Raw genomic sequence first — 25615 nt, forward strand, 5'->3', positions numbered from 1 at the left:
ACTATATTCAAAGAATAGAAGTTTTGCAGTAATGAAGTTTACAAAAATTTGGATTGAGTCAAGTGATATATTTTTATTAAGCACAGTAGTAACAGTCACTATATTTGTCGTACACATTTATTCACACCTACCGTATTTACTCGAATCTAAGCCGCACTTTTTTCCGTTTTGTTTTTTAATCCAAAAAATCGCCTGCGGCTTAGAATCGAGTGCAACGTAAGCGGAAGTTCTGAAAAATGTTGGTAGATGCCGCCACAACTAACTTCTGCCGTCGAATATATGTAGCGCTACACAGGCATGCTTTGCAAGCACAAAGATAAATACTGGCGCCAAAACCTCTGCGTCAGTAAATAAATTTAAAAAAAGATGGAAGACGAGTTTTTTTCTCCGCCCCGAGTTTCGACCAATGCCTTTTCATACATTATCCAACGAAGTAAATACAAATTCTGCATTGTTCATCTTCGAATGTAGCAGCATTTCAATGTACTACGAAAATTCGACTGACAAGACTGTTTGGGATATTTGTCAATATGGCCAACTCTACGTTCTGAATTTTTTCCTACCTGTGAGAAGAGATGGTTGCTAATAGGAACTTTTATGAACTGTGAATCACATGCAGTATTCTCTTCACCATAAGAATGATACGAATATAAATATTTTGCCATGTATTGTTTCGTGTTTGCTGGTATCTCATTTAAATCCTGTCTGCCTAATAAACTATGAAACTAGAGTGAGACAACAGCAAACGCGGAAGAATATACATATCATGTTATGTTTATATTCGTATTATTCTTATGCCTAATAGTGATACAGTCAGAAATGAAGCACGGCAATCGACTAAATTTTTAAATCTAAGATGACTCTAATTTCTGTGCAGAATGTTATGTACTAAAGAGGCATCTGCAAAGATTTTCAAACGGAGAAAAATTTTCGCTAAACTGTCATTCAAAACTTCTACCATATGCAGTATATTATTTGGTTCTTGTTGATCATTATCAAAGAGAGCAGCAGTGTAAGTAACAACAAATAGCAGTCTCTTGCCATTGTTTCGCTAATGAGACTTAAAAAAAGCGGCATTAGCCTGCACAAAAGCAAGCCATGCCGCGAGCGGTAACAGGCCGTAAACACTCTTTTATCAGAATGCAACAAACAGTGCATGACACAGTACAGTAATACATTTTTAGGTTAGAGTGACGTAAACACCTATAACAAAGAGAACGGCGCTTATCAGATCAAAGAAAAATAAACAATCAATTCAAACCAGATGAAGCACGAGAAAAAGGAAGGGTACCCGTATAAATACAGACGGAGCGCCTGACGCATAGCAATGGCTACCTGGTAAAGCTTAACTGCTAAGCTTATGACTCGAAGCAAACTACTGTAGCTGTATCGTCATTCATTCGACCTAAATTGTGTCTCATATTACAATGGACCAACTTTGTTTCGATTTGGAGGTGCGGCCTAAAACTTTTCTCTCCCCTTGAATTTCGAGTATCAAATTTCAGGTGCGGCTTAGATTCGGGAAAATTTTGTTTCCTCGATTTCGAGTCTCATTTTTTAGGTGCGGCTTAGATTCGAGTGCGGCTTAGATTCGAGTGCGGCTTAGATTCGAGTAAATACGGTAAGCTCAGTATAGGTCAAATACATGAAAATATTGTCACACACGTTTACAATAATCTGCACACCGTATTATTATTATTATTATTATTATTATTATTATTATTATTTCTTTCAACCTCTGATAGGCTTTAAATAAAAGACAAGTTCATAGAAAACAATTATTTTATTACCAAATGTTTTGTACCCTTATGGTTACTTTTCCAACATAATCACCGAAAAGATTGAAACATTTTCGTACCTGTGGACAAGCTTTGCAATACCCTCTTCAAACAATGTTGCCGCCAATGATTGCAAATGGGCATTGACATTGCTTTGAAGATGTTCATTTGTTTGAAAGTGCTGCCCTCCTAGCCACGTCTTCAGTTCAGGGAAAAGGTGAAAGTCGGTGGGTGCCAGGTCAGGACTGTACAGCAGATGATCAAAAATGTCCCATTGAAATTGTTCAAGGCGCTGTTGAGTTGTGCCAGCAGTGTGTAGATGAGCGTTGTCATGGATCAACACAATTCCTGAAATCAAATGTGTATTTGGTCTTCAAAACAAACAAAGAGGTATGCTGACTGAAGATGTGGCTATGAGGGCAGAACTTTGGAACCAACAAAGATCTTAAAAACAATGTCGGTGCTTATTTGCAATCATTGGCGGCAACATTTTTTGAAGAGGATAGTGCAAAGCTTGTCCACGGGTATGATAAATGTCTCAATCTTTTCGGTGTTTATGTCGAAAAGTAACCATAAGTGCACAAAACTTGTGGTAATTAAATAATTGTTTTCTATGAACTTGTCTTTTAGTTATAGCCTATTGGATAAAGATTCAGAAAGGGGTCCGGCAAGGCTGCATACTGTCACCATACTTATTCAATCTGTATGCAGAACATGTTATGAGGAATGTGAGGCTAGATGAAGGAGAAACAGGGATTAAAATAGCTGGAATAAATGTAAACAACCTCAGGTACGTGGATGATACGATCCTGTTGGCAGAAAGTGAAGAAGAATTGAGAACACTCTTACTGAAGGTGAAAGACAAAAGTGAAAAGGCCGGTCTTATGCTGAATGTGAAGAAAACGAAAATTATGGCAACTACACCTACCAATTCGTGGGATATAGCAGGAGAAACCATGGAGATAGTGACCACATTCAGTTATCTCGGTTCCCAGATCTCTGCTGATGGCGACTGCAGCCATGAAATCCAGAGACGCCTGTTGCTCGGTAGACAGGCGATGTCAAACCTTGACAAAGTTATAAGGTCCAGAGATATAACACTAGCAACAAAGATCCGTATTGTGAGGGCTATGGTCTTTCCGGTTGTGATGTATGGATGTGAGACCTGGACCATTAGAAAGGCCAAACGGCGAAGAATTGACTCCTTCGAATTGTGGTGTTGGAGGAAACTTCTTAGAGTTCCATGGACTGCAAAGAGAACCAACAGATCAATATTGGAGCAAATAAAACCAGATTTCTCCCTGGAAGGTCTAATGTTAAAACAAACGCTGACCTACTTTGGACACACAATGCGAAGGCATGCCTCGCTGGAAAAAACATTAATGCTGGGGAAGATTGGAGGAACTAGAAGAAGAGGACATCAGAGGATGAGATGGATCGATGGCATCACAGAAGCAGTGTGTTCCAACCTGGAAGGTCTACGGGAGAAAGTGCAAGACAGGAAAAAGTGGCGTGATTTGGTTCATGGGGTCACGAAGAGTCGGAACCGACTAAACGAATAGAGAGAGAGATTGGAAGTTGAAAAAATAAAAATGGCCCTCATACTTTGGCACCATTTGTATTAATTCTTACGATTTGCTTAGGGCCACCCATGACAATTGGGGTCGCACTCAGCTGTACAGTACGATATACCTCCTGCTATGCCAATACAACAACCACACTATTCACTGACTCTAACAATAATATCACTTGCTGGTCATACTCGGCACTTGTAAATCAATTGCTCGCTTATCAGTCAAGTATACAAGCAAAATATGCTTATATCTGAGTAAGAGACCATGTATCCTTTACAAAAGACTTTTAAAAAAGGAAGGGAATACATAAAGGTCGCTGTAAGGGAAACTTCAACACAATATTATAGAAAGAGAAGAGGTAGTAAAGGAGGATTAGAAGGGAGGGTTGACACTGTGAGAAGAATTTGACGTATCTAAGTTGAAATAAGTCCCCTGAAGTAGATGGCATTCCCCCAGAATTATTAAGATCCTTATGAGTGACAACCATGATAAAACTATTCTATCTGCGAAACTAATGATGTGTACTAAATAATTCAATTGGATGGATAAAAAATCTACTCACCAAGCAGTGGCAGAACACACATGTAAAAGAGGATTGTAATTAGGCAAGCTTTCAGAGCCAGTGGCTCCTTCTTCAGACAGAAGGGTTGAAGGGGAAGGAAGAGGATTGGAGAGGTGTAGGAAAATTGCTAGATTTAGGGAAAGTCACCCAGAACTGTGGGTCAGGGGAGACTTAATACAGGATGAGAAGGAAAGACTGATTGTTGGCAACTGCATCAGACGAGATTTGAAAACCTGAGAGCTTAAAGGTGGAAGACAAGGTAACAGGCAAGACAGAAATTGCGCTTTAACATCATGCATGAGTTAATAAGAGTGAAAAACTAAGTGCCTTGTACGTAACAGAGGTGAGAGCGGGTGATAAAAAATGGACGGTTAAGACAATGAAAGATGTAGAAAACTGAAGTGGAGTGAGGAAAAGAGTACTTACTGTGAAGAAATGCTGAGGTGGAAGAAATTAATGTAAATTAAGGCCAGGTGAGTGGCGAAAACCAAGGACATGTTGTAGCGCTAGTTCCCACTTGCAGAGTTCTTAGAAAATGGTCTCTGGGGGAAGAATCCAGGTGGCACATGTAGTGAAACAGGCACCGCAGTTGCGATTGTCATGTTGACAGTATACACCCTCTGCCTATGCCCATTCATCCTAATTGATAATTTGGTGGTAGTCATGCTGATGTAAAAGGCCAAATAATGTTTATGTAACAGCTGGTGTATGACGTGTCATTTCACACTAACTTTTCTTTTCTTCATTCCGTTTTAGTTTTCTACATTTTTCATTGTCTTACCCACCTATTTTTCACCGCTCCCCCTCAAACCTCTGTTACATACAATGCACTTAGCTTTTAACTCTCATTAACTCATGTATGATGGCAAAGCTACCCTATCTTCCACCTTTCAGCCCTCAGGTTTTAAAATCTTATCCGATACAGTCTCTAACAATGTCTTTCCTTCTCATCCCGTGCTAAGTCTGCCCTGACCTGTGGTTCTGGGTGACTTTCCCAAAATCTACCCCTTTTCCTAGACCTCTCCAGTCCTTTTTCTGTGCATGCTCTTCTTTCCCCTTCAACCCTTCTGCCTGAAGGAGCCACTGGCTCCAAAAGCTTGTCTAATTACAACCCTCTTTCATGCGTGTGGTTTACTGCCACTTGGTGAGTAGATTTTTTATCTATCCAGTTAAATTATTTTGTCAAAAATTATTTTTGTTGTTATAATGACATGTACTGTTACATTGGGAGCCACACTGTGCTATTAGTGATGTCATCTCACGGTCACCGCAGTGTGGTATTATCACAGTGTCCGGTCACGTTGGAAGCTGCACAGCAGTATTCTCACAGTGCTTATGTCACACTCTCTCTATACGGGTACTACAGAGCAGTAGCTTATGAAATCTTCTGGCTGAGCATATCTTATGTAGCTCGGTTGCAGCAGTAAAGTCCACTACTTTCTTTCCAGAGATTACACCTAACCATATACAGGGTGGAAATTCATGAACTGTAAGAAAAAAAAGTTGTTTACAAATTAAGGCGTGCACACACTTTATTCAACATGTATTCAGATTTAGGTTATGACATATTTGATATGCTTGCCTTCATTGGTGATGACGTGGCGCAGACGAATAAAGAAATTCTGCATGACCCGCTGAAGGGTCGGAACATTGATGCTGTTGATGACCTCCTGAATGGCTGTTTTCGGCTCAGAAAATTGTTTGGGGTTATTGCTGTTCACCTCATCTGTAATATAGCTCCACAAAAATTAGTCGCATGTGTTCAGATCTGGAGACAATGACAAGTCAAGGCCCCTGCCAGTGGCCTCTGGGTACCCCAGAGCCAGAAAGTGGTCCCCAAAGTGCACCTCTAGAACATCAAACACTCTCCTGATACAATAGGGTTGAGCTCCATCTTGCATAACCCATTTCTTGTTGAAATCAGAGTCACTTTGGATGTGTTGTTGTGGTCTTCATTCCAGAGACTGGTTTGATGCAGCTCTCCGTGCTACTCTATCCTGTGCAAGCTTCATCATCTCCCAGTACCTACTGCATCCTACATCCTTCTGAATCTCCTTAGCCTATTCATCTCTTGCTCTCCCTCTACGATTTTTATCCTCCATGCTGCCCTCCAATACTAAATTGGTGATCCCTTGATGCCTCAGAACATGTCCTACCAACCGATCCCTTCTTCTAGTCAAGTTGTGCCACAAACTCCTCTTCTCTCCTATTCTGTTCAGTACCTCCTCATCAGTTGTATGATCTTCCCATCTAATCTTCAGCATTCTTCTGTACCACCACATTTCAAAAGCTTCTATTCTCTTCTTGTCTAAACTATTTATTGTCAACGTTTCACTTCCATACATGGCTACACTCCATACAAATACTTTCAGAAACGAGTTTTTCACACTTGAATCTATACTCGATATTAACAAATTTCTCTTCTTCAGAAACGCTTTCCTTGCCATTGCCAGTCTACATTTTATATCCTCTCTACTTCGGACATCATCAATTATTTTGCTCCCCAAATAGCAAAACTTATTTACTATTTTAAGCGTCTCATTTCCTAATGTAATTCCCGCAGCATTACCAGAATTAATTCGACTACATTCCATTATCCTCGTTTTGCTTTTGTTGATGTTCATCTTATATCCTCCTTTCAAGACACTGTCCATTCCATTCAGCTGCTCTTCCAGGTCCTTTGCTGCCTCTGACAGAATTACAATGTCATCAGCGAACTCAAAGTTTTTATTTCTTCTCCATGGATTTTAATTCCTACTCCGAATTTTTCTTTTGTTTCTTTTACTTCGTGATCAATATACAGATTGAATAACATTGGGGATAGGTTACAACCGTGTCTCACTCCCTTCCCAACCACTGCTTCCCTTTCATGCCCCTCGACTCTTTATAACTGCCATCTGGTTTCTGTACAAATTCTAAATAGCCTTTTGCTCCCTGTATTTTACCCCTGCCACCTTCAGAATTTGAAAGAGAATATTCCAGTCAACATTGTCAAAAGCTTTCTCTAAGTCTACAACTGCTAGAAACGTAGGTTTGCCTTTCCTTAATATATTTTCTAAGATAAGTCGTAGGATCAGTATTGCCTCACGTGTTCCAACATTTCTACAGAATCCAAACTGATCTTCTCTGAGGTCGGCTTCTACCAGTTTTTCCATTCGTCTGTAAAGAATTCGCGTTAGTATTTTGCAGCTGTGACTTATTAAACCGATAGTTCGGTAATTTTCACATCTGTCAACACCTGCTTTCTTTGGGATTGGAATTATTATATTCTTCTTGAAGTCTGTGGGTATTTCGCCTGTCTCATACATCTTGCTCAGCAGATGGTAGAGTTTTGTCATGACTGGCTCTCCCAAGGCCATCAGTAGTTCTAATGGAATGTTGTCCACTCCCGGGGCCTTGTTTCGACTCAGGTCTTTCAGTGCTCTGTCAAACTCTTCACGCAGTATCTTATCTCCCATTTCATCTTCATCTACATCCTCTTCCATTTCTATAATATTGTTCTCAAGAACACCGCCCTTGTATAGACCCTCTATATACTCCTTCCACCTTCCTGCTTTCCCTTCTTTGCTTAGAACTGGGTTTCCATCTGATTTCTTGATATTCATGCAAGTGGTTCTCTTTTCTCCAAAGGTCTCTTTAATTTTCCTGTAGGCGGTATCTATCTTACCCCTTGTGAGATAAGCCTCTACATCCTTACATTTGTCCTCTAGCCATCCCTGCTTAGCAGTTTTGCACTTCCTGTCAATCTCATTTTTGAGATGTTTGTATTCCCTTTTGCCTGCTTCATTTACTGCATTTTTATATTTTCTCCTTTCATCGATTAAATTCAATATTTCTTCAGTTACCCAAGGATTTCTACCAGCCCTCGTCTTTTTACCTACTTGATCGTCTGCTGCCTTCACTACTTCATCCCTCAAAGCTACCCATTCATCTTCTACTGTATTTCTGTCCCCCTTTCTTGTCAATCATTCCCTAATGCTCTCCCTGAAGCTCTCTACATCCTCTGGTGCTTTCAGTTTATCCAGGTCCCATCTCCTTAAATTCCCACCTTTTTGCAGTTTCTTCAGTTTTAATCTACAGTTCATAACCAATAGATTGTGGTCAGAGTTCACATGTGCCCCTGGAAATGCCTTAAAATTTAAAACCTGGTTCCTGAATCTCTGTCTTACCATTATATAATCTATCTGAGACCTTCCAGTATCTCCAGACTTCTTCCATGTATACAACCTTCTTTTATTATTCTTGAACCAAGTGTTAGCTATGATTAAGTTATGCTCTGTGCAAAATTCTTCCTGGCAGCTTCCTCTTTCATTCCTTACTCCCATTCCATATTCACCTACTAGATTTCCTTCTCTTCCTTTTCCTTCTATTGAGTTCCGGTCACCCATGATTATTAAATTTTCGTCTCCCTTCACGATCTGAATAATTTCTTTTATCTCATCATACATTTTACAATCTCTTCGTCACCTGTGGAGCTAGTTGGAATATAAACCTGTACTACTGTGGTAGGTGTGGGCTTCGTATCTATCTTGGCCAGTCAAATCGTGGGCACTGAACAGTATTTATACTTCAAAACTTTTTCTTCTAAATGTAATTGCATAACTTAATTCAAAAATTCTCTTTATCCATTGATTTCACTACTGTGCCAACCAAGGATCACTGCTAACCTCAACATAAGTTAGTGCAATAATCTCTGGCTAATGTGTTACTAACTCTCAAAAAACAGTAAATTATTGTCGCCATAATTTTTGATCACTTTAGCCACTTCCTGAATAAGAAAATTAATCAATCTTCATGCACCCTACCTTGTCCCTACTCTCCAGAATATTTCAGTATTCAAAGTTTGTATCAGTTTTGCATAATAAGAGATCCAAGTCAGAGATTAACTAGTTCTTTCTTTTAGCTCTGTAATAGCTTTCAAATTTTTATTCAGAAAGAAATCTCTTCTCAGCATGGCTTTTTTTAAACAAATCCTTGGCAAATATGTTTTAGTTCAGTATTTTCCAAAATATTAAGCACACACACACTTCTGACTTCTCCTCAGATGTCACAAACAGTATGTACACATTACTGCCATGTAATTTACAGTGTGTGTACACCCCGGGAAACTGGGAAATCCAGGAAAAATGCCGGCAATTTATTCATTGTGAAAAACCTGGGAACTTTTTAGAATTCCAGGAATTTTTCACTATTTTAATTTTCAGTTAAATTTCTGCAATTTTGCCTGATAAGAAGTGATCCTGTAATAAAGAATTTTACTTTAGCATGCCGCTGCAGAGTAATACTGCAGCAGTAAAACATAAACAACAGATTAACACCAAAATAAAACTTTAGTTGGAAAGAAAATGGACCATTTACAACAACAAAACACGGTGCACAGACGAGCGTCTGCCAACAGGAAAATGTGCCAGAGACCTTAGGACGAAGACAATGCAATAGTTTGTGACAACAAACTGCTTTCGATGAGCGTGATGTCACAATCGTTTACATTTTTAATAGATTGCAAGAACATATTTCGAATGGTGTTTTAAGAAGCACTAATTTCAAAGTGAATTTCCTGTTATACAAGATGAATTACATTATGTGTGAGAATGTACAATGAATTTCTTAAGTCGTGGAGTGTTTGACTCTCATTCAGAATTTAACAGTTTGAGGACGAGCCATGTAGAAAAATGTTGGGCCCAGGAGACTAGCCATTTATGGTAATATTTAAAATTTTGCTGGCACATTTGTGTTTTATATGTCTTGAAGGATAACACATGCTAAAAAGACCAAGCTTCAAGCCTAGTTTTTCATTTTTATTTTAGCTCTTCAGTAAACTACAAATTCTGCAATAACATTGGCAAAAACGATAATTATCCAGAATGAGATTTTCATTCTGCAGTGGAGTGTGCGCTGATATGAAACTTCCTGGCAGATTAAAACTGTGTGTCGGACCAAAACTCGAACTAGGGACCTTTCCCTTTCGCGGGCAAGTGCTCTACCATCTGAGCTGCCCAAGTACGACTCACGACCTGTCCTCACAACTTTACTTTAGCCAGTACCTCGTCTCCTACTTTCCAGACTTTACAGAAGCTCTCCTGGAAACCTTGCAGAACTAGCACTCCTGAAAGAAAGGATATTGCGGAGACATGGCTTAGCCACAGACTTGGGGATGTTTCCAGAATGAGATTTTCACTCTGCAGCGGGGTGTGCACTGATATGAAACTTCCTGGCAGATTAAAACAGTGCGCCGGACCGAGACTCGAACTTCATATCAGTGCACACTCCGCTGCAGAGTGAAAATCTCATTCGGCAAACATCCCCAAGGCTGTGGCTAAGCCATGTCTCCGCAGTGTCCTTTCTTTCAGTAGTGCTAGCTCTGCAAGGTTCACAGGAGAGCTTCTGTAAAGTTTGGAAGGTAGGAGATGAGGTACTGGCAGAAGTAAAGCTGTGAGGACGGGGCATGAGTTGTCCTTGGGTAGCTCAGATGGTAGAGCACTTGCCTACGAAAGGCAAAGGTCCCGAGTTTGAGTCTCGATCCGGCACACAGTTTTAATCTGCCAAGCGGTTCCAGGATAATTATCCTTGAAAAAAAAAGTGAGAAGTGAGTTCTTCAGCAGTTTCCCACATAACGAGCTTTTCTATGGAAAAGTCGAAGTGCTCGATGGAACATGTATTTGGCCAAGTAACCCACGATATGTTTAGTGCACGGCAATGAAATTTATGATCGTGGCTGTCAGAAATATTCAACTACTGCAATTTAAATTGTGCTCTTAGGATCCTACCTGACCACACACATGGAGAAGAAAAAGTCGAAAAAATTTTGACAACCAATGTTATAAATGAAAGCTAAGCTTTTCTGGTAACTATACTGTGTGTATATTAATTTGAACCATTAACTTTTCCTATTTGCATGCTCGCACAACTTGACAGTGATGTTGCTACTGGCTGATTACATCTCGTGTCTTGTGCCATGAATATTTGCTGTCATTGGCTGGCGAGATCATGTGACCTCAGCTTTGATAGGCTGACAAAGCACATCACAATCTTAATTTCAGTGCTTCACAAGCTACCATGCTGTATTTGGTAAAATTTGTATTTACACTTTTGTAATACCAAAATATACAGTATATATATATTTCTGCACATTAAAGATCTTTCCAAAACACAGTGTTTTCTGCTGGGTTTCGTATCCTGAAGTGCTATGAAGTTCTATGCCAGTTTATAAAACCTTTACCATTCAAAGGATTTAGAAGTTTTAAATCTCCGAGGGAAAGTACAGGTGGTCATCTTCTCTGCTGTGTTCTTTCAGTACTAGTTTTTGTGTGATTGCTTAGTTAATTCCTTTAGCCAGAATTTGTGTGGCTGCATTGCTCAAGGTGTGTCTGGAGAGGTTCACCAATGTTCGTCACGTGTCCAGAATCGGTCCTTCATCCGCTTTGTTCCGTTGCAATTTGTCGAACTTCGTCTTCAGGCGGTTGGTGGTATTTTCACTTGATCTTGTGGCTTGTTGGAAGGTTAACCTGTCTACCTTCTCCTAGTCATCCTCATCCAGTTTTCCACTCAGGAAGAGGTGCAGTTCACACAGTTTTATGTTGTTGATGTCAAGACTACCACGAATGTGGCGGATCCTTTCCCGCAACAAAACTTTGCTGGCTTGTATGTGGGACGTTGGCTGTAAAAAAAGTGGCACAACATTGGTGTCCCTGCTTCTCTTCAGGAACGCAAAATAATTCAGCAATTTACCTCTTTTCAGCCTCAGTAATTCGAGCTGCTCGATGTTTCTGTAGATCTGCGCATACAGGTTCATTAAATGTAAACATAGGCTTCTGCAGCTGTTGTCCCTGTCAATAAAATTCTTCTGGGTTAAAGGCCACATTGTCGGCTATAAAATTGTGGCATTTTGGCGACTATCGCAAGATGCCTTCTTCAGAGTGTACTGCTAAGTGGTGGCAGAACACCAGGAACAGTGCAAGATGGAGATTGAATTTCGAGAGGTCCACGTACTGGCGAAACAGCCATTTAGTTTGAGGAGGAAGATTAGAGAGGCTATAGAAACAGCCAAACAACCCAACAACATGAATAGAGAAGACGGGTACCAACTTCCAGCGTCTTGGCTGCCAGCAGTGACAGCTTTGCGGAAGGATGGCTCTCGCAAAGCAACAGGCATGCGGTAGGCCACAACAGCGGAGGGTATACAGAGTGCTGACGCACCCTAGCCAATACTAGGCAGTTAGTAAACAACACTACGCTGCAGTCGCTACTCATTTTCCTATTCGTCGATTTCTACCAGTGGCAAGCAGTAAAGGAAACTCCAATGGAAAATGCCTGTTTCTGCCAGTGACAACACATAATGCAAAGACCAATAATAGAACACCTAATATCCTTCCTCCTCACCCTTATATCCAATGACAGCACTCCTCCATAGTATATAAGTAATGAAACTAGTGCTCGTTCAGCAGTTAGCAATAAACCCTGAGGAAGGTGTCTTGCAATAGTCGCCGATAGGTCGGAATTTTATAGTTCACAATGCGGCCTCAAACCCAGAAAAATTTTATTGACGATTCTCAAATGATACCTGTACAAGATCCATACCATACAGCATCTTGCACCACAGGACGCACAACATGGTGTTGACTTTGCTCTCCACTTTCTGATGAGGACTGGCCCTGGACCATCCTATGGACAGACGAAGCTCATTTTCCTCTGATGGTTCTGATGGTTAGATGAACACAGAGAATTGCTGAGCGTGAGGATCTTCACCTCCAGTCACTGTGCATGAAGTTCCTCTGAATGGTGAATGTCTTACTGTACGGTGTGGCTTCATGGCTACATTCATCATTGACCCTCTCTTTTTTGAACAGGTTGGTGCTCAAGGACCAAAGACATGCAGTGTGACTTGCCAACTTTCCTGTGATAAGCTTCACCAGCATGTCTTACCCACCCTGCAGGAGAGAGACACATTGAACTCACCAGTTTTCATGCCAGATTGGGTCCCACCACAATTCGCTCATGAAGTTCACCTGCTTCTCTGAAACACATTTGGAAACAACCAAATTGTCAGCCGGTCGTTTCCAAATGCTTGGCCAGGATGATCACCTGATCTCATTCCCTGTGGTTTCTAGTTGTAGGGTTACCTGAAGGACAAGGTTTCCCAAGCAAACATTCACACATGTGCTGATTTGAATCACAGCATATCAAGAAAGGTAGCCAGCATATGTACAGACATGCTTCATTCTGCTGTGTGGAATGCAGTCGTGCCTTTCACTCTTCTGGACACTGATGGGCACCATATTGAGCCCCTTTTGTAACAGTATGCTACTTGTATGTAATGGTGCGATGAACCATTGCAACACACAAAAATTGTTTCAATTGGATTGATTGTGCTTTATTTCCCTTCTCCATGTCCTTGACATTAATTCTGCCAAGTTTGGTACTCATTCGATAATTAGTTTCTGTGTTATAACATGTTAAATAGGAAAAATTTAATTATAACCATCCAGTGTATTGTCAATTAACACAGGAAAAGATCTACTTTTGCCCGGGGTATAGTGTATTTTGACTCAGGAAAAAGTGTATTTTTAATCTGGCTATCTGGGAAATTTTTCTTCCTGTTTGCATATACACCATGACTTTAATTTATATGTGTCAGCAAGTGTGTCTATCTGAGAACTGAACATAAGTCATTTCACTTAACATTTTGATACAGTTTTGCATTGTTTTAAAAACACAGACCGTAGCATCTGAGGGAAGTTTGCGGCATCTTCTTCTTGTGTGTGATCTTTGTCTGTTTGAAGTCTGTGTCCAGTGACATTAACATTTTGTAAAAGGTTGAAGATCCCTTTGACTGTGACTTTGGTGTTATGCTGCTCATGAAACATTAAAAACAAACAAATGAACACATTTTTACTTCTAAGAAAAATTAAAATCATACATGTAAGTGTTGCATTCGTTTTTTAATACTTAAAATCGATAAGCTCGGATGTGTACGTACCATATGTCATTGCTGCAATAACTGATACAGAAATACACCCTGCATCATCACTCTGACCTCCGGAAAGACAAGTTTGAGTTCAGGAGAAATGTAGGAATACATGAGGCCACACTACCTTCCTACTTATCTTAGAAGATAGACTGAAGAAAGGAAAACCTACATCTATAGCAGTTGTAGATTTAGAGAAAGCTTTCGAAAATAGTAAAACAAAGGTTTTAATAAAATGTACAACATTCAAATATAAATATAATTGTTAGGGAGTCTTTCCTTGAAGATCTTGGTATGAATTGTAGCTTTGTAAATTTGTGAAATGTGGGCAATAATCAACTCAGACAAGAAAAGAATAGAAGCTTTTAAAATGTGTACAACTTTGCTTCCCCTGTTTGCCGACAGGGGGCGACAGTGGTAGGTAGCGATCGAAAGAAACAGTTCGCAGACATCAGGAAATTAGCTTGGACCTCGGTCAACATTACCTCATTCAAACATTAGTCAATTTGTGTCTGCATCATAAAGTTGTTCTTGATTGAAAATGTCAGTTTACGAGCCTAATTCTAGTCATTTGCATGAGGTGTTACTGTTTAGTTTCAGTATCAAGAAAACAGCCGCCGAGTCTCATCGAATGCTCTCAAGTAAATATGGTAATGATGCTATTAGTGAAATAATGTGTCGTGAGTGGTTTCAACACTTCAAGAAAGGTGATTTTGACATTGTAGACTGTCATAGTGGTGGAAGAGAGAATGTTTTCGAAGATGCAGAATTGGAGACATTGCTGAGTGAAGATCGCGTCAAATTCAAGAATAATTGGCATGATTAGTGGCAGTGACACAGAAAGAAGGAACTTGGGTCCCGTGTGAGCTGAAACCAAGAGACGTTGAACGGCGTTTGTGTGTTTGTGAACAGTTGCTTCAGAGGCAAAAATGGAAGGGATTTCTGCATTGCATTGTGACCAGGGACGAAAAATGGGTTCACGGCTCCTAGATTATGCTCTGTATTTGGTGGGACCAGCTCAGCTTCGTGTACTATGAGGTGTTAAAACCAAGTGAAACAATCACAGGTGCTCATTATCAAACGCAGTTAATGCACTTGAACAGAGCATTAAAAGGCAAATGGCCACAATACAGCGAAGGGCATGATAAAGTGAATTTGCAGCACAACGCTCGACCCCCCATTGCAAAAGAGGTCAAAACGTATTTGGAAACGTTAAAATGGGAAATCGTACCCCACCCACCGTATTCTCAAGACATTGCTCCCTCTGACTATCACCTGTTTAGATCAGTGGCACATGACCTGGCTGACCAACACTTCCGATCTCATGAAGAAGTCACAAATTGGACTGATTCATGGATTGCTTCAAAAGATGAACAATTTTTTCAACGCAGGATTTGTACACTGCCCGAAAGATGGGAGAAAGTAGTGGCCAGTGATGGAAAATACTTTGAATGATACATGTGTAACCAATTTGTTTCCTTAAAGCCTCAAATGTTGGGGAAAAAATGGCGGAAGAAAAGTTGTACATCTTCTACATAGGAACGTTAAACATTAGATAAGTAGGTCAATTAATAATGAGGGTTGTACTGAATTGAATTGAGAGAGAAAACTATTTTTGATGCACTTCTTGATGAAAAGAAGGGATCAGTCGATAGGACACATACAAGTATCAGAGAATTTTGAATTTGGTGCTGGAAGAAAATGTGAGGGGTAAAAATGGTGAAGGGAGACCAGGGCTTGAATATAGTAAACAGGTTCAAATGGATGTGGGCTGTGATAGTTTTGTAGATATGAAGAGGTTTGCTCAGGATGGATATCATGGAGAGCTGCATCAAGCCAGTTTCTGGACTGAAGACCACAGTAGCATCATGCAAAGAAAATTAGTAGCACATTATACAAGAAAATTCAAGGGTCTAGTGAGGAAGACATAATCACAAGCAGATAACATTGGGTGTACAGAGATCTAAAGAAGTTAGCCAATTAAAAATAGTAACAGTGTCAAGAAAATTCGAAATTCAAAAAATAAAAGGGAAAAGGCTGAAACATATTGACTCTGCATAATGCAAAACAGAAAGAAGAATTAATAGCACTGTGAAAATGTAGTGAAAGTGTGTAGTGCTGCTGGAAAAATCATTAGAGAAAGCAAGTGAACCTTTACATTGCTTTGGCGATTTGAGGTGTCCTATTTGTTTTCCTTTTTAAATTAGTCACACTTACTCTGTATTCTATATTCATAAATTGTCTGCAAAACCTCACTATTATTAAATAGCGATTTTTTTTAAAAAAGATAGATGCCGCTGTGGGATATTCACAAAGTGAAAATGGGTACTAGTTGCACACTGCACATACTGGAAGTGCATTGGCTGTGGGATATTCACTTGGTGAAAATGGGTACTAGTTTAACACTGCGCATACTAGAAGTGAATTAGCTGCTCGGACAAGCCGCACCTCCTTCTCCCATGGCAACCAGCTTACAGCTGATAAAAGAACCAAACATGTAATAAGGTAAGGCATGCATAGGTGACATGAAAGTTGATGGCAAGTTGGTGGAAGAACCAGGTACCAGTAAAGCCTCTTCACTCATTTTTGTAAAAAGCATTGACCACTAGGGAAAACACCACACATGAATCAACACTGTTCACACAATGGCTGCTTATTGCTATGGTGCACAATACTGTTATGTAGATAATGTTAGCAGGAATCGTAAACATTCCGGAGCAGCCCATAGTCAGCCGAATTTCACCGACCAAAGAAGGGTGAAGTAAAAGTGTGTGGTTAGTGTAAAGGTATTTTAATGTTGAAACTTTCTGCAAAAATATCTGAGAAATATACTACAAAGGACGGAGTGTGCGCTGATATGAAACTTCCTGGCAGATTAAAACTGTGTGCCCGACCGAGACTCGAACTCGGAACCCTTGCCTTTCGCGGGCAAGTGCTCCACCAACTGAGCCACCGAAGCACGACTCACGCCCGGCACCCACAGCTTTACTTCTGCCAGTATCTCGTCTCCTACCTTCCAAACTTTACAGAAGTTCTCCGGCAAAACTTGCAGAACTAGCACTCCTGAAAGAAAGGATATAGCGGAGACATGGCTTAGCCACAGCCTGGGGGATGTTTCCAGAATGAGATTTTCACTCTGCAGCGGAGTGTGCGCTGATATCTCATTCTGAAAACATCCCCCAGGCTGTGGCTAAGCCATGTCTCCGCCCGCCCGCCCGCCCGCCCGCCCTCATAGTTTAAGGGTACTATTTTTGTGGAAACATCTACATTTCCATCACATAGTTTTCCATTTACGTCTGCCCTGAGGATGCTTTCTTGTCACCTCAGAAACAGAGATGCCATCCATGCCAGTAGAATGTCCGTAAGAAAGTGTACTTTTATATTTACATTTAACATGTCTGGGGTGAAGTGAGGTCCTGCAGCAACATTTCCTATGATGCCAAGTTATACATAGCTGCATACCTGATGATGTAAGCATGGATTTCTGTTTCCCAGTGGTACATGTTATGTATATTTATACTACTGTGGTTAGTAAATGTTGCTTCATTGGTAAAGAGAACACTCCAAAAACATATCATCTGTCGTACATTGAAGAGCAAACCATTAAATTCTATACAAAATAAAAAACATGTCCGTAAGAGTGATGATGTAATGACGGATGAAAAGGATGGTATTTAAATCTTGTGATAGACATAAAGACACTTGTCTGGCTGATTCCACATTGATTGGCGCGTGTTACACCATGTGGATTGATAAGCTTTGTAGCCAGAGCAGCTTCTTCCAGTGCTATGACAGTCACAGTCTTCGTCCTCGACTTCTTTTTGATGTTCAAGCTGCACATTCACACTAGTTTCTTAATAATTCATGAAAATTCTTGACACATCAGTCTAGTGATCGCAGTAGATATCCCAATGTCTCTGTACTGGTCTGACAGCATTTCTTTGACATTCACCGTAGTTATACAAGTATCTTGTCTAACTTCTCTTAATTGGTGTATATGTCTGAGGGTCCGGAAAACTGAAACAAAAGTGAACTATCAATAGACGACACATTTCCTCCTAGTTTTGCAGAAGACAATTGAACAGTCAAGAGATGGAGCCTGGCGTGAGAGTTCCTCTTTGTGCTGTTTACGGCTATGATAGCTGATTCCAGCCACCTTGCCTTTCAATTTTAGCACAATTCTTGGCTACCCTGACATAAAATGTCAACACTTACAGTAATCCGAACAGACGAGCGAAAAGAAAAAGAAAAATCAGCTCACAAACGGCTGGGTCTGACAGATCCATTGTTTTGTTTACATTCCAGAATAAGAAAGACATAAATGTTCTTGAGAAATAACCTGTTTGAAATATTCAGTTCTGTGTTTGTTTTGTATAGTACAGATGCCTTTATATCAGCAACGTCCAAAAGTGCATAAAATGTGCACAATGGCCAGTGTCTTGTGTGCCTTCCAACACTACACTTATCAGCCAGAACATTATGACCACCTACCTAATAGCTGGAATGTCCACCTTTTGCACAGTTAGCAGCAGCAGCAGCAGCAGCAGTGTGTCATGGCATGAAAGCAGTGATGCCTGGGTAGGTCATTGGAGGGAGTTGGCACCACTTCTGCACACTGCACAAAAAGGTTACCTAATTCCCGTAAGTTCCGGGGGGTGGGGGAGATCGGGGGGCCAGCACATCAATTGGAACTCACCATTGTGTTCTTTGAACCCCTCCATCACACTTGGCCTTGTGACATGGTGTGTTATCTTGTTGAAAAATGCCACTGCCATCATAAAAACCTGATCGTCATGAAGGGGTATGCGTGGTCTGCAACAAGTGTACAATACTCCTTCGCTATCATGGTACCTTGCAGAAGCTCCACTGGACTCATGGGTGCCACATGAATGTTACCAAGAACATAATGGGGCCACCACCAGCTTGTCTCCATCCCGCAGTACAGGTGTTGAGAAGCTGTTCCCCTGGAGGTCAACGGATTTCCACCCTCCCATCGGCATGATGAAGTAGGTATTGGAATTCATCAGACCGTGCAACACTGCCATTGCGCCAACACCCAGTGCCAATGGTCATGTGCCCATTTCAATCGTAGTTTGCAATGTCACGGTGCTAACATTGCCATGTGCATGGGTCATCGGGTGCGGAGGCCTATCGTTAGGAGGGTTTGGTGCACTGTGTGTTCAGATGAACTTGTACTCTGCCCAGCATTAAAGTCCGAAGTTAGTTCTGCCACAGTTTGTCGCCTGTCCTGTTTTACCAGTCTGCCCAGCCTACAACTTCGACACCTGTAATGAGGGATGGCCACCAAGCCCCATGATGTCTGGATGTGATTTCACCTTGGTTTCGCCAGGTGTTGAAGACACCACAGCACTCCTTCAAGCTCTATCAAGTCCTGCAGTTTCCGAAATACTCATGCTGAGCCTCTGGGCCATCACACTCTGCCCTTGCTCAAACTCAGATAGATCGCGCAACTTTCCCCATTCTACACTTGGACAGCACACTCACTGATACTATGTGCACCATGTGTGTGTCTGACTAGCAGTCATTCCTCACCAGATGATGGTGCTATCACCTGGACAGGCTTATTTCGTTAGGTCAGTGGTTGTAATGCTCTAGTTGATCAGTGTATATCCTGGACACATTGCATCAACTGCAACCACTCCATTCTTTGTTGAATTATAGACTGTATCTGACTTCCTCAGGTTACATGTTTCTTCATTGGTTTTATTGTTTGTATGCATTGATGACACAAAAATACACATCAGTATAACACAAAAATTGGTTAAACAGAAAAAGCTAACATAAACAGACGGGCTGGGTCTCTTAGACCAATAACATGTCAACAATCAGCTGGAAAAAAAGGAGGAATGGTGAAACAAGTAGTGACCACTGGGAACTTTAAATGAACCCTGCAATGAATGTCTTTATGATTAGTAGTGTACTGTTGTGGATATTTAAAAAAAATCCTCCTGTGTCTGAAAGACTCAGCCTGTCTGTTCAATATTAACAAGCATTACAAAGCTATACACATCTTTTCACAAACTTTTGAGTGACGTTAAATATACAAGGTACTTGATCCCATAAAAAAAGAAAAAGAAAATGTAGTACAGTACTTCATTAGATACAAGAATTAAGACAATTAATGATACAAAGAAAGACTTCCTCCTCTGCATACTATAATTTGCTGAAAATCATGTTCTGATGTATTGAACCAATCTGGAAATTAATGCAACATATATCATTTTAAATTACTATTTACTAATTGCGAGATTTGGCAGAGTTTTATATGTATAAAAATGCAGAATAGGTCTGACAAATTTAAAAAGGAAAACTGAAAGGAAATCCTGAAATTGCCAAAGCAATCCAATAGTTCTCTTGCATCATCTGATCATTTTGCCAAGCAGCACTATCCACATTGATTTAATTTTAGTAGTGCCATTATGGTACTCTTTCTTACTGTTTTCCAGCATACTCTTTCAATATGTTTCAGCCTTTTTTTATCCTTCTGCTGTTTTTTCTTACATTTGTTATACAATTTGCTCTGTGTATCTGTATAATGAGAGGATTTTGAAAGAGGAATATAAGCTTGCAAACTGGTCTAGTGAATTCTTAATTCATACGACAATTATAACAATATAAATACAAATGTTTGATTTTTGTTAGGTGAAAGTGCAGAGACAACCACAGCTAGTGGTGGCCAGTTGGACATAATGGCTCAACAGCTGAAGTTCATAGCCTGCCTGAAAATCCTTATGGAAGAGCTTTCAACATTGGCAACAGGATTTGAAGTTGACGGTGGGCAGCTTCGTTATCAGCTTTACGTATGGCTCGAGCGTGAAGTTGAGGCATTGCGCCAGCTGTGTAACTACAGTTTTGGTGATCCAGATCTGACAGGTTCTGGTAAGCTGTTATCCTTAATGATACTTACAGTAACAACCTGCATGTAAGTTACTGAGTGCTATATTTTTATCTCACCCGAAGATTTATTGCTGATTGTATTAAGGCAAACCCCCAAGCCCCAACTTGCTTTGGTAGATAACAAAAGATCTGAATAAAATCTTACATTTCCATTTCTGATGTTAATATGTCATGGACGTTATCAGAAAATGAAGATTTATCATGAAATTTACAACTGTGAATTGTAAGGTCGTGTTATCACATTTTATTCCAAAATTATATTTATCAAAGGCCAAAACAGTTTATAAAATTTCTTGAGGCTTTTTTTCAGTTACAGAGTACTGAAGCTTGTTTGTATTTCTCTGCAATGGGTTACATAGTAAAGCATTTTGTTTGTGTTTCACTAGTGTTGTTTGCTATAAACAATTAAATTCACTGTTATTAGCTAGATGATTAATAAATTTAACATAAAAGCTTTACCTCATGTTATGAATTGTGAAATTTACTAACCATTAAATGTTTTTGGAATGTGATTCTATTAGTTGTACCTTCAGTTACTACTCCTGTCAGTTATGAGAGCTTTTATACTCCTTTGCTTATTAATTTAGGACCTTGCTACAACACAGATTAACTGTACAGGTGCATTTCACATGCACAGTCCATTCCTTCCCACTGAATGCTGTTTACCCTTTATATGTTGCATGGTATGAATATAGATGAGGGCATAATCGAAGCAAGCCAAGATATACGGGAACATAATTCAACTCCAACAATGATGCGTCCTGGGGAAAAACCCACACTTCATGAAATCCTTATGGCTGAGAAGATGGATTTTGAAGCTAAGGTGCAACGAGCTGCAAAAAGAAAAAAATGGTTGAAAGGTAATATGACACTAAATGAATCAAAATTTTTCAGGAAAGACAAATCTTCAAAATATTCAGAGAATATCGCATTTTTTTTTTAGTAAGAGGAAGTCAAAAATTAAGATTTGCTTTGTTAATTATATACTTAACAAAGTTAGAAGACTCTTTGCTGGCACTTAATTTTGACTAAGAAAACTACTAGTAAAGTGTGTGTGTGTGTGTGTGTGTGTGTGTGTGTGTGTGTGTGTGTGTGTGTGTTTATTTATTTCTGATAATTAGTATTTGTCTGCTTATTGACAAGAATTTTGTGGAGTTGGAGTAAGTTGAGCATTGATTTGAGGCCACAAATGATGAAAATATAAACTAGTGTTGTTACTAATATTATCTGAAAAAAGTCTCTATAAGTGCTATTATCTTTACTTCTTGACTTCCACTTGCATTATGAAAAGTAGACAGCACTGTGGTATTGTCTTGTACATTTGAGTTACTTGTTTCTCACAAACTTAAGTTACCATTTAGCTGACAAAATACTCTGTTGCTTACCATTCCACATGTTAGATCAAGTAAGTGATTTAGCCTCTTGTACATGACGAATTTATTTACGTGTAAAATCTTCTGACAATGAATTACAACAGTAAATTGCTTTGCAATGACATCGCAAGATGTAAAATGACTGTGATTGTGTAAAACACATGAATTGTATATTATAAATAAATTTTAATTATTTCATTGTTCATAAATAGACGTCATACGGGAGGGGGGCATCAAAAGTAAAAGAAGACCTGTAAGAAAGTATCAGTGTGCAAATTTTTATTTATGCAGGATGAAACCTCCTACTTTGGTGCAAACCAAATGTTTGTGGCATGCAGCTAGATTTTATTTCCATTTCTGACAAGAGATTTCTGTTAGTAAGGTTAGTGCACTTTTGCATAGCAAGTAAATTGTTATTTTAGAAAAAAACCTTTTGCTATCCTTTGTCTTCGAATTACATCTGCTCTCCAGATCTCTACTTATGTAAAAGTAGCTGTGAAATTGAAAGAAACAGAAAAAAGTGCTGAATGCAATACATAAAGAGGCTCACATGAAAGGTGCCATTCCAGTCACTGACTGCAGATCAGTTTATGAGTTTAATATCCAGAAGTGAAATAATTGAGTGTCAAAATGAACTATTGTTCCTGGCTAGGAACATCATAAAATTGATTGGCTGATCTGGATTTGTAACATTAGCCAGCTTGGCCTTGCTGTCTTGGTACTGTGAAAAGCTGAAATCAGGGGAGGGGATTACAGCCATTTCTTTTCCAGAGGACCTGCAGCTCTACTGTTTGGTTTAGCAGTGATGGCATCCTGTTGGTTAAAATATTTTGCAGGTAAAATAATCCTCCACTCAGATCTTCGGCCACAGCTACTCAGGAGGATATTGTCATCAGAAGAAATACATAGGTAGGAGTGTAGAATGTTAGCTCCTTTAATCGGATACGTGGTTTAAGGAATTTGAAAAGGAAAATGTGTAGATTGAGGTCTGAAACAGTGGAAAACAGTGAATCAGAGTGGTAGACAGAACAGGCTTGCTTATGTCAGTAGATGGGCAACAACAGAATATCAAATAAGAGTAATGTAGTAGGTCTAAGGAAATAGGAATTTGTGTAAGCTACTATCAGTACCGCCAGATTTTGAGAAGAATGTAATCATTTCATGTCCAGTGAAATCAAGTCCTGACAGAGGTGGACATCACTGAACCATCAAAAGTCAAGTCATTACTGTAAAATTGTAACATGAATTATTGATAGTTTAATGGGAAGACTGGCAGAACTCATCCTCAAAGAAAATCAGTTTGAGTTACAGAAATGTGCGGGAACATAAGAGACAATTCATCTTATCCTAGAAGATAGATTGAAGAAGTCAAACTAATGTTTATAGCATTTGTAAATTTAGAGACAATTTTTGACAATGTTGAACGGACTATAGTCTTTGAAATTCTGAAGGTAGCAGGGGTCAGATACCGGACTGCAATTATAACCATTGAATGGCTTGAAAGGGAAGCATTAGTTGAGTCAGGAATGTTTTAGCATGTCCCTAATTTTATCCAGTATATATATTGAGCAAGAAGTAAAGAAAACCAAACAAATTTGGAAAGGAAGAAAAAATAAAAACTTTGTTTGCCGATGTTCTAGTTCTATGAGACAGCAAAGGAGTTGGAAGATCAATTGAAAACAGTGGATAGTGTCTTGAAAAAGTAAGATGAACATCAACAGAAATGAAACAAGGATAATTAAATGCAGTGGAATTAAATCAAGTGATGATGGGGAATTGGATTACTGAATGAGAGATTAAAGGTGGTAGATAAATTTTGCTATCTGGGCAGTAAAATAACATGTAATGGTTAGCATAGAGGAGCTATAAAATGCAGACAGCAGTTCCAAGAAAACGGTTTCTGAAGAAATGAGTTCATTAGCATCTAATATAAGTTTATTGTTTGGCAGTCTTTTCTGAAGGTATTTATGTGGAACATAGCTTTGTATGGAAATGAAACCTGAACAGTAAACACTACAGACAAGACGAGAATGGAAGCTTTTGAGGTGTTTTGCTACAGAAGAATACTGAAGATTAGATGGGTAGACTGGATGACTAAAGAAGAGGCATCAAAGTGAATGAGAGAGAAACGAGATTCATAACACACTTTGTGTAAAAGAAGTGCTTGTTTGATATGATGCATGCTGAAGCATCAAGGACTAATTAGTTTAGTTGTGAGGGAATTGTGTTGGGTGAAAATTCTGAAAGGAGACCAAGGTTTGATAAGCATTAGTAAGTCAACAGGATATACGTTCCAGTAGTTACATGAACATGAAGACACTTGCACTGAATACCTTAGGAAAGCTTCATCAAACCAGTGTTTGGACTGAAGAACACCACAATCAACAAAAACGTGACATAAATTTAATAAGGTAGCTCATAAATTGTGTACAAACTCTTAATTTTCAATACTCAAAATTGATATTGTACTGTTTTCAAAGCAGAGGATTGTGAACATTTGAGAATTTAAAAATTAAAAGAAGTTTTTCCTTTTTTAAAGAATTAAATAATTTCTTTTGAAAATTGCCTCATTGTTTTCTTTCTTCTTCTTCTTCTTCTTCTTCTTCTTCTTCTTGTCTTCTGTGGGACTTGAAGCTCCCATGTCAATATTGCCTCCAAATGCTTCCATCTTGTGCTACTTCCTACCAATTATTTATGACCATTGTGTTGTACATAGTTCAATTTCATGTATCAATTTTATTCTGGGTCTCCCCTTCGTCTCCTGCCAAATGGCTTCTCCGTGAATATTGTTGAACCAGTCATTCTTCTTTGATGGCCTGCCATTGAAGTCTTCTCGAATTTATTATGATCATTGTTGTTGCTTGTTGTCAAAGTATGTGTATTGTTCAGAGAGGCCATCTGTGTCTGTCACACATGTCAAGATGCAGCTTGTTAATGCTGAGAGGCAGCACCATTAATTTTGAACAATATGGGAACGTAACATTTGTTTAACTGGATATATGCAGCTGAGTATTGTAGAATCATGTAATAAACCACCTCAGTTGTAAATAGTTTTATTGGTTCAGTTCAATCGGTTTCATGCGTTTATAAGCCCATCTTCAGCTGAACAAGACTGTAGTAGGAAAATGGAGAAACTATAATAAGAGATTATATACCGTTCAACGCTTGTTTGTTGTTAATAGTGGGAATTCACTGACCAACTGTAATTATGAAGTTGATATGTTCATCTTAGTCAGGATGAAACACAGGTGTCACAACAGATAATCAACAAAATTATGTAAAGTCGTGACCAGTCAGAGGGAAAAACCTAAGAGAAAATCAATGAACAATGTAAGAGAACTTACACCATGAGGCATGTGGCAGCCACACACTGACCACCAGGTTGCGGGCACAAGACAGCTGCACGCTCCTGTAATTGTCATTGCCAGCTGGTACTATTTCTCCTG

At 39.4% G+C, this 25615-nt stretch overlaps 1 protein-coding gene across 1 annotated transcript in view; it reads left to right on the plus strand.

The window, feature by feature from the left end:
* The window catches only part of LOC126198479 (dmX-like protein 2), a 304650-nt gene that overhangs the window by 171874 nt on the left and 107161 nt on the right, over positions 1-25615 (plus strand). Inside the window, exons 41-42 of the mRNA XM_049934840.1 lie at positions 20542-20778; positions 21492-21656. Of these exons, the coding sequence (XP_049790797.1) occupies positions 20542-20778; positions 21492-21656 (402 nt within the window). The remainder of the gene's footprint in view (positions 1-20541; positions 20779-21491; positions 21657-25615) is intronic.

The sequence above is a fragment of the Schistocerca nitens genome, chromosome 8, assembly GCF_023898315.1.
Source record: "Schistocerca nitens isolate TAMUIC-IGC-003100 chromosome 8, iqSchNite1.1, whole genome shotgun sequence".
In the NCBI taxonomy this organism is placed as follows: domain Eukaryota; kingdom Metazoa; phylum Arthropoda; class Insecta; order Orthoptera; family Acrididae; genus Schistocerca; species Schistocerca nitens.